Source organism: Leptonychotes weddellii, chromosome 4 (assembly GCF_054177405.1).
Source record: "Leptonychotes weddellii isolate Sample4059 chromosome 4, ASM5417740v2, whole genome shotgun sequence".
In the NCBI taxonomy this organism is placed as follows: domain Eukaryota; kingdom Metazoa; phylum Chordata; class Mammalia; order Carnivora; family Phocidae; genus Leptonychotes; species Leptonychotes weddellii.
Window position 1 is genome coordinate 21,726,066 of NC_138372.1, and position 10,065 is coordinate 21,736,130.

Sequence of the window (10,065 nt, forward strand, 5' to 3'; positions counted from 1 at the left end):
AGAGAATGTCAATTCCAAATTTTTATTTATTTTTTAAAGATTTTATTTATTTATTTGAGGGAGAGAGAGAGTGAGTACACAGAGGGAGAAGAGAAGCAGATTCCCTGCTGAGCAGGGAGCCCAATGTGGGACCCGATCCCAGGACTCTGAGACCATGACCCAAGCTGAAGGCAGACGCTTAACCGATTTGAGCCACACAGGTGTCCCTTCTCTACCCTTTTTTTTTTTAAATTATTTTATTGTGGTGAGAACACCCAACATGAGATCTACCCTCTTAACAAATTTTTAAGTCTACAATATAGTATTGTTGACTAGGTACAATGTTGTATAGCAGAGCTCTAAAATTAATTCTTCTTGTTTAACTGAAACTTTATGCCTGTTGATAAGTAACTCCCATTTCCTTCTCTACCCACCCCCCACCTTGGTTTTTCTTACTCAGGCTTTATTTTTTTAAAGGACCCTCTCCCATGACCCATACCAGACAGTTGACCCCCTGTCCTTTGAATAAGATTATGCTAGGGCAAAACCTGGGGATTTGAGCAGACATTTTCAAAACTTAAATCATACGCTTGTCTGCACTATCCCACTAGGTAGCCACTAAGTTACATATGGTTACATATGGTCATTATTACTATTTTTTAAAATTTTTATTCAGGGGCTCCTGGGTGGCTCAGTCGTTGAGCGTCTGCCTTTGGCTCAGGTCATGGTCCTAGGGGCCTGGGATCGAGCCCTGCATCAGCCTCCCTGCTCAGCGGAAGCCTGCTTCTCCCACTCTCCCTGCTTGTGTTCCCTCTCTCCCTGTGTCTCTCTCTGTCAGAAAAATAAATCAATTTAAAAAAAAAAAAAAGATTTTATTCATTTATTTGTTAGAGAGCGAGAGAGAGAGACAAGCAGGGGGAGTGGCAGGCAGAGGGAGAAGAAGACTCCCCACCAAGCAAGGAGCCCTACGCGGGGCTAGATTCCAGGAGCCCGGGATCACGACCCAAAAGGCAGACGCCTAACTGACTGAGCCACCCAGACGTCCCTACATATGGTTATTTAAATGTAAATGAAAATTAAATAAAATTTAATCCAATTCCTCAGTTACACTAACCACATTTTAAGTGCTCAGTAGCCACAGACCTAAATATTAGTCAACAGTACAGACATAAATTTATAGAACTTGTCCATCATTGCATTCTGTTGGACATTGGTATGCTAGATGGCTTACGTACTGCTCAGATACAGAAAAAAAATAAGACATAGACTTTATCTTTTTTTTTTTTTTAAGATATATTTATTTATTTGAGAGAGAGAGCATGAGCAGGGGAAGGGGCAGAGGGAGAGGGAGAGAGAATCTCAAGCAGACTCTGTACTGAGCTTGGAGCCCGATATGGGGCTTGATCCCAAGACCCTGGGATCATGACCTGAGCCAAAATCAAGAGTCAAATGCTTAACCGACTGAGCCACCCAGGCACCCCAGACATAGTCCTTATCTTTGAAGGCCTGTTCATGGTACAGAGGGTGAGCCAAAATGTAAACAAATCTAACAAAATGACGAGAGAGTAAAATGCTGTGGGAACACAAAAGAGTAATTAACTCTGCCTCTGGTGGCAGGGAACGTTTTAGAGAAGATACAGTGTGTGAGCTGAACTGAAGAGGGACCAGGACAGAATATGGAGTATCTTGGTCTTTTCTGTTTCCTCCCTTAAACCAGTGTATCCCATGAAACTGGTGGCTAAAATACATGAGGTGGGTAGTTCTGTTCTGCTTTGATGTCATCCTGCATTTCTCTGGGTACTGTGGCTTTTTTGGCAAAATAGTTCTGTTTTTGCTGGACTCTATAGAGACTTGGTGAATAGTTGGAAAAGCTTAGGTGAAGTCAGAGTTCAAAGTTAAAGAGGTTCAGGTAAAGAAAAAATATTTGGGGTCAAGAGCACAGGATTTTTTTTTTTTTTAAGATTTATTTGAGAGAGAGAGAAAGAGAGAGTGAGTGGAAGGGGCAGAGGGAGAGAGAGTATCAAGCAGAATCCCTGCTGAGTGCAGAGCCCAATGCAGGGCTCGATCCCATGGCCCCGAGATCATGATCTGAGCCAAAACCAAGAGTTGGACGCTCAACCGACTGAGCCACCCAGAAGCCCCAAGAGCATAGAAATTTCAACAAACATTTATTTATTTATGCTAACTAATTAATTAATTTTTAAAAGATTTTATTTATTTGACAGAGAGCACAAGCAGGGGGCACGGCAGGCAGAGGAAGAAGCAGGCTCCCCACTGAGCAGGGAGCCTGATGTGGGACTTGATTCCAGGACTCTTTGATCATGACCTGAGCCAAAGGCAGACGCTTAACTGACTGAGCCCCCCAGGCATCCCTCAACAAATATTTATTGATGATGTTGCTTGCCAAGCTTTGGGCTAAGGTGTGGGGAAACAAACACAAGTAAGATAGTGTAAAAAGGGTTCATGATCTAGAGAAGAAACAGTGGATCAGGCAATAAAGTGTGATATGTGTTAGGACTGCAATGTGTATAGACTACAGTTGGAGTTTGAAAAAAAAGAGTAATTGAGGGTGATACTCTTCGATCAAACATTTCTGAGTCCCTACTCCGTGCAGGTACCGTGTGTTACAGTAAAGGTTAGAGAAAGAGCCATGATAACTGGGGTGCTTAGGCTCTGCTGCTGGCAGGAGTGTAATTGGTAAACACTACAGAAAACTGGCTGGCAGTGTCTGCTGTAGCTGATGGTTACAACCCAGTACACTGTTCCACTCCTACCTGGAACAAGGCATTTCCCAGCAGAAATGCATATATATATCTGTCACCAAAAGACGTGCTAGAAAGTTCACAGAAAAAGCACTGTTCATAGTAGAAGCTACTCAGATACCCATCAACAGCAAAATACCTTATGGCAATGAGAATCAGTGATCCACAACTGCACACAGCAGTATGGATGGATCTCACAAATAAGTGAAAGAAGCCAGACACGGAAGGGTCCATACTGTATGATTCCATTTACATAATTTACAAAAACCAATACAACTAATCTGTGCTGTTAGAAATCAGCATAGCAGTTACCCTTGGGAGAGGCCTGGTGACTAGAGGGGCCTCGGAGGTGTTGGCAATGTTCTGTTTCCTTATCGGAGTGATGGTTTCCTGGGTATGTTCAAATTGTGAAAACCATTTAAGCTGTATGCTTATGAACACTTTTCTGTACCTATATTATACTTTAGTAATAAGTTTAGAATTTTTAAGAAATGCTCCAGGAATGTGAACAAAGAGATGAATTCTGGCTGAGTGACTCAGGAGAAGACTTGATAGAAGGAGAGGTGGTGACTGAGCTGAGCCTTGAAATGTTTGGAGGTGGTGAGGTGGGAGGAGAGAGGGAAAGCAGCATTTCAGAGAGAGGGAACTGTATGAGCAAGGGCAGTGAACCACCTGGAGAAGGTCAACTAGTCCTGTTTGGCTAGCACATCTCATGCAAGTAAAGTTGGGGCTGGAGAAGCAGGTTAGAGACAGACCGTGGAAGGCCTCGAGTACCAAAGTAAGGAATTTGAACTTTATGTTCTAGGAAGTCTTTGAAGGTCTTTTAAACCTGTGGGTGACCTCGTCAGGGTTACAGGGGCTTAGCGAGGTTGAGTAATTATATCTTCATCCTCTGTGCATTGGTGAGCTGAAGTCATCTCATTCATAATTATTAATTCAGAGCCTGTCCTGAATGAAAAAATATCTGTTTCATGTTGCTGCTTTCACTGCTTGTCTCCCCATGCACGACGCTTTTCCTTCTTTCTCCCTTCTACCTGCCAAAGACAGAACAAAAACCCAGCATACTGCATTACCTTCTAGTATCTCTGGCCACATCTCGTAGGAGGGCCAACAGTCCGTATCCTTTTCGTTACAGGCAAGAAGAGAGGCGGCGGCGGTCCTTCCAGGATTACACTGGGCAGAAGATCACCCTCGAGGCTGTCCTGAACACCACCTGCAAGAAGTGTGGATGTAAAGGTAAGGTGAAGCCTCTGCCAGGCTTGTGATGGACCCTTATTAGGTGGGGGAAGCCACCTGGTTTGGGTGTGGCTCACCCAGCTTTTTAGTCAGTGATGGCCTCATCTGCTCATGCTGTTACTCCTAGACTCTTATCAGAGTTCATGCCCTTTCTGTGTCCTCTTCTGAATGCTGGCGCTTCCGAATACTCTACTGTCATCCCACCCCCTTCGTGGTTGATGCCCTGTGTGGGCAGGATCCCCATGTACTGCACCAGGAGAGGTGAGAGTGTTGGATTATGGTTAGCACTGTAAATTTTTATTTCCAAGGACCATTACTATTCTGCAAAAATGAAGTGACTTGGAAATATATTCCTCAAGGATCCAAGTCAAAGCCTTTCTTGCTCTTCTTTGTCTAACTTCAGACCTCTGAATACGGTGTCCTTTTAGTAATAAAGAACACAGGCTAGCCGCTTGCTCAGGTTTCTTCTGGTCCTTCTCAGGTGTTAAGAGCACTCTCAGCCTGACTTCCCTTGTTGGAGCTATCATGAGAGGGATTGCTAGCGTCTCATTTTCAAAGTGACCTCAATTTGTCACCCCTTCTCCCTTGCCCCCCATTTACCCTGCTCGCTTGATTTTTCTACAACAGTTGGTAGCAGATTTGTGCCCTGATTGATGTTGTGGGGGTTAAGCCTCTACTTACCATTAATGTAGAGTGAGGAAGGGGAAAAAAAATTGAAAGACTACCTCCTCACAGGAATCGTGGGAACATTCCAGATATTTGGAAAACTATGCTGTATTCCCCTTCCAGACACCATCTAGCTTCTGGATTCAGAGTTGTAAAGCAATTTACACATAGCTTTTTGATGATCTCATGGGATCGTCTGTGCCCCTGAAATAGGGTTTACATAAGCTTGGACAAAACCAGCTCTGTAGTAGCTGTTAAACAGCCCCTTGATAGCACTAAAGGTTCAGGGAGGGTGGGGTCCTCTTACCTTCAGCTTACGTCCACCAGGTGTTACGTGAGGCAGAGAAGAATAATGAGAGATGGAATTTGGCCTAATCAGCAAAGGTGAGGCCCAAGGTGGTTGATTTTGGTGCAGCAGGAAGAGCACAGAGCAGGGAGGCATGAGAGCTGGAGTAAGTTTTCACTCTGCTGCTCTCTTTGTGACCTTGAGCTACTTCTCTACTCTGAGCCTTTATATCTACACATGCAGTGTTGGATTTGATGATCTCTAACGCCCTTGCCAGGCCTGACAGTCTGAGTGTTGAGTCCCCCTAGGTGGACTGCCTGTCTCTCAGTGTGTTAGCTTGGATGTGAATGCCACCTTCCTGCCAGCTTCCTAAGAGCTATCTTCCTGTAGGGCTTGGCCTGCCACTCGGCTCCCTCTGCTAAGCATTCTGCTCTCTGGAGCAGCCTTTCAGTGTCAGGAATAAGTTCCAAACAGATCTTTAAAAATTACTAAGCCCCATTGCTAATAGAAGGCAGCACAAGCCTGCTTCCTCTGCCATTTCCAGAGCAGTGCCAGTGTTTCCCACAGCTCTAGGACCAGCTGCTGGTCTGGCTCTGGTTGAGTGGGCAATGCCATCTTGAGGTGACAGAAAATCTGCTCAGAATCCAGCAGCTGCTCTGAATGAACTCAGTAATACTTCTTCAACCAGCTAGCCCCTTTTGGAGCCTCTGGGGAAGATCCACCTGCCAAGAGGAGAGGCTGCTTCTCCCCTCCCTACCTTTTCTACCTCTCTTCTGCAGGCCACTTTGCAAAGGATTGTTTTATGCAACCAGGAGGGACCAAATATTCTCTGATACCTGATGAGGAAGAGGAGAAAGAAGAGGCAAAGTCAGCAGAGTTTGAGAAGCCTGACCCCACGAGGAATTCTTCTAGAAAAAGAAAGAAGGTGAGTGCTATCTTGCTTTTATTTATCATATTTTTTTTTTAGTTTTAAAATAAAAATGTACTTTTTGCAGAAATTTTAGAAATCCTGAAAAACATAAAGAATATTAGGATCTCCTGTAATCTTTCCAGGCAAAGAGACTTACAGTATTTTTGGTCATTCCAATCTTTTTGCTAGGTAATGATAATAGATAGCTACATCTACATTTAAACACAAAATTATGGTTGTACTAGGTCTAGTTTATATTTTATTTTTTTCATTATACTTATCAAAATTTTCTAGTGTTTTTAAGTGTTCAAAAACTTGATTTAAGAGCAACGTAAGTATTCTACCCTATGGCTGTATGTGGTTTATTTAATAATTTTTCTATTGTTGGATATTTTTATTACTTCCAAACTAAATCTTTGGCCACAACTCTTACTGTTTTCTTTGGATAAATCCCTAAATGAGGTTACTGAGTTAGGGCTTTAAGGCTCTTGATACATTTTATCAAATTGTCTTTCCAGAAAGTACTTATCTGTGCCCAGTGGTGGATAAGAGTGCCTGTCTCGCAGAGTTTGGTCTCCTATGCACTGCTTACAGCAGAACAGTTCACAAAACAGACATATTGTGGTGCAGAAAAAGACAGGGCGTTTGTTGCATGCCACCCAGAGAGGGAATGGAAGAAAACTATGCTGTAGTTTGGTCAGGAAATAGTTATTCTCATATTGCGTAGTATTTTTCTAATTGTGTCCAGTTACTGGGTTTTTGTTTCATTTTGTTTTTTAAAAACTTCAGCAGTCTTTTGTTGAGTGGTCTTTTCATTCCAGGTAGTGCAACCCTAGGAATACAAAAACTGTGATCAGGTCCTTGCCCTCAGTGGGCATTCCCTACAAATTAAGCATTCCTTCATTTTATAGGGGAGGAAAAGGCCCATTGTACCATTATAAGAATTAGCTAAGATTGTGAATAATAATTTATTGATCTGTATATTCTCTCCCTGGGTGATCACATCCCTCCTAAGACTTTAACTGCCTTGATGACTCCCACATCCCTAACTAGTATCCCACAGGTACCTCAAACTTTGGCTCAGAGTCCATCAGACCCAGGTTTGAGGCCCTCTGTGCTGTAGACCACCTGTGCAACTTTGGGCCCTCCTTAATTTTCAAAGTAGGATTGTTGTGGTCTTTGATAACAGCGTTCCTTGTGAGGGCATGCCCAGGTCCCCAAGATAGATAGAAAACACTGACAAGTAAGTGCTTAATTAATGTTGGCTGTCATGACTACCATTCTGTCTTCTTCAGCCCTCCTCCCTACACACACACACACACACACACACCACTATTAAAACAACACCAAAGCCCTTGTTTCTAACCTTCTATCTTATATTACTTGTTTTAATGACAATAATAACCTGCCAGAAGGAAACCAGCATGTCATTTATTTTCCTCTCCTTTCCATCCCACATCTAGTCAGTCACTGAGTCTTGTTAGTGGTACCTTCTAAGTATTCTTTTTTTCTCCTTCTTCCCACTCCTTCTACTGTGTATTGCACTCCCTCCTGTCTCTGACTCACAGACTATTGAACTAGACCTGGGACATTTTATTCGCCTTTCACCTCTTAGTTCCAAGTTCCCAGGAGTTGGATCTAGGCATCTGATTTTTTTTTTTAATTTTATTTATTTATTTGAGAGAGAGAGAGCACAAGCAGGGGGAGGGGCAGAGGGAGAAGCAGGCTCCCCCCTGAGCAGGGAGCCTGATGTGGGGCTCGATCCCAGGACCCTGGGATCGTGATCTGAGCCGAAGGCAGACGCTTAACCAACTGAGCCACCCAGGCGCCCCATGATTTTTTTTTTTTTTTAAAGCATCTCCTTTATCTCACTGCTTGATTCTCTTCATTATTATGATTTTTTTTGCCCTCTACTTTAACTCTGAATGTTGGGCTGCTCCAAGGCTGTCTTGTTACTCCCTTCTCTTCTCTAACTACCTCCTCTCTAGGTAATCTCATCCTGTCCTATGGTTTTGTTTTTTTATTTTTATTTTTTTTATTTTTTTTTCTGTCCTATGGTTTTGAATGCTACTTACATGTTAATAATCCCCAGATTAAGTATTTATCCTTGGGGCGCCTGGGTGGCTCAGTCGTTAAGCGTCTGCCTTCGGCTCAGGTCATGATCCCAGGGTCCTGGGATCGAGCCCCGCATCGGGCTCCCTGCTCGGCGGGAAGCCTCCTTCTCCCTCTCCCACTCCCCCTGCTTGTGTTCCCTCTCTCACTGCCTCTCTCTCTCTGTCAAATAAATAAATAAAATCTTTATTAAAAAAAAAAAAAGTATTTATCCTTATTTTTATCCGAATCTGTAATTCTATCCCTGACTTTTTCTTTGGCACTTCAAATTTAGAAATCCAGCTGCCTACTTGACATCTTCATCTAATTGTCAAGTTTGCATCAAGCTTAACACACCCCAAAACTCTTTAATTTTTCTATCCAAAGCTGCTCCTTCCACATTTTGCCCTATCTCAGTGAATAGATCACCATTCACTGAGTTGCTCAAGCAAAAATCTATAGGCTTTGGGTTTGGTGTTACTGTTGTTTTCTTTAAATTGTGGTAAAATATCCATAATTAAATTTTACCATCTTAACCACTTAAAAATTTTTTAAGTTTTATTTATTTAAATAATCTCTACACCCAACGTGGGGCTCAATCTCATGGCCCCAAGATCAAGAGTCATGTGCTCTTCCAACTGAGCCAACCAGGTGCCCACCATCTTAAGCATTCTTTTTTTAAAGATTTTATTTTATTTGAGAGAGAAAGAGAGCAGATGCACATGTGTGCATGTGTGGGAGGGGCAGAGGCAGTAAATCTGAAGCAGGACTCCCTGCTGAGCGAGGAGCTGGATACAGGGCTCGATCTCACCATCCTGCGATCATGACCTGAGCCGAAATCAAGAGTCGATGCTTAACCAACTGAACTACCCAGGCACCCACCATCTTAACCTTTTTTAAAAAAGATTTATTTATTTTAAAGAGAGAGAGAGAGCATGAGTAGGAGGGGCAGAGGGAGAGAGAATCCCAAGTAGACTCCTCGCTGAGCACAGAGCCCCACGTGGGGCTTAATCTCACAACTCTGAGATCACAACCCGAACTGAAACCAAGAGTTGGTGCTTAACTGACTGTACCCCCCAGGCTCCCCTTAACCATTTTTAAGTGTGCAGTTCTTTGGCATTAAGTAAATTCAGATTGTTGTGCAATCATCACCACCATCCATCTCCAGAACTCTTCATTTTGCAAAACAGACTCTGTCCCCATTAAACACTAACTCCTCATTTTCCCTCCCTGGCACCTGGGAACCACCATTCTACCATCAACTGAGAAAAGAAGGTGAAACTGAAAAAGAACAAAGGCCTTTATTTGGGGTCTCAGAATTGCAATTGGGGATCACAGATTTTTCTCACTCATTTAGGGAAAGCCAAGCGTTTTTTTTTTGTTTTTTTTTTTAAAGATTTTATTTATTTATTTGAGAGAGAGAATGAGATAGAGAGCACGAGGGGGGGAGGGTCAGAGAGAGAGGCAGACTCCCTGCTGAGCAGGGAGCCCGACGTGGGACTCGATCCCGGGACTCCAGGATCATGACCTGAGCTGAAGGCAGTCGCTTAACCAACTGAGTCACCCGGGCGCCCGTCAAGCGTTTTTCTGAGAGAGAAGGAAAGGGGTAATTACATGATTTAGATGAAGAAGAACAGAACAGACCCAGCTAGTTTGGTGCTGACTAGCTGAGCCACTTCTGATGTCTATCTTCTTGATTATTTTATCATTGCTATCAAGTGAAACTGTTGCTGGTATGTAATAATTACCTTCACTGTCCTCATATGATCCAAATACCAGTTGCTCTGTTGGAATGTTACAAGCAGCTGCTTGTACAACAATTGCTGCTTCTGTCCCAGTTCAAGAGCCCATCAGTTTGGAAAGGAAAATGGAGCTTCAAAATGGAGTCTCTTACATCCAGCAATTTTATTTTATTTATTTATTTTTTTTATTTTATTATTTTTATTTATTTATTTATTTTTTTAAAGATTTTATTTATTCATTTGAGAGAGAGAGAATGAGAGAGCACATGAGAGGGGGGAGGGTCAGAGGGAGAAGCAGACTCCCCGCCGAGCAGGGAGCCCAATGCGGGACTCGATCCAGGGACTCCAGGATCATGACCTGAGCCGAAGGCAGTCGCCCAACCAACTGAGCCA

General features: G+C 43.1%; 1 protein-coding gene across 2 annotated transcripts in view; it reads left to right on the forward strand.

The window, feature by feature from the left end:
* Positions 1 to 10,065, forward strand: part of ZCCHC17 (zinc finger CCHC-type containing 17) — a 60,600-nt gene that overhangs the window by 37,490 nt on the left and 13,045 nt on the right. For both annotated transcript variants that reach the window (XM_006747213.3, XM_081817935.1), the window contains 2 exons: positions 3,877 to 3,977; positions 5,709 to 5,854. In XM_006747213.3, the coding sequence (XP_006747276.1) occupies positions 3,877 to 3,977; positions 5,709 to 5,854 (247 nt within the window). The remainder of the gene's footprint in view (positions 1 to 3,876; positions 3,978 to 5,708; positions 5,855 to 10,065) is intronic.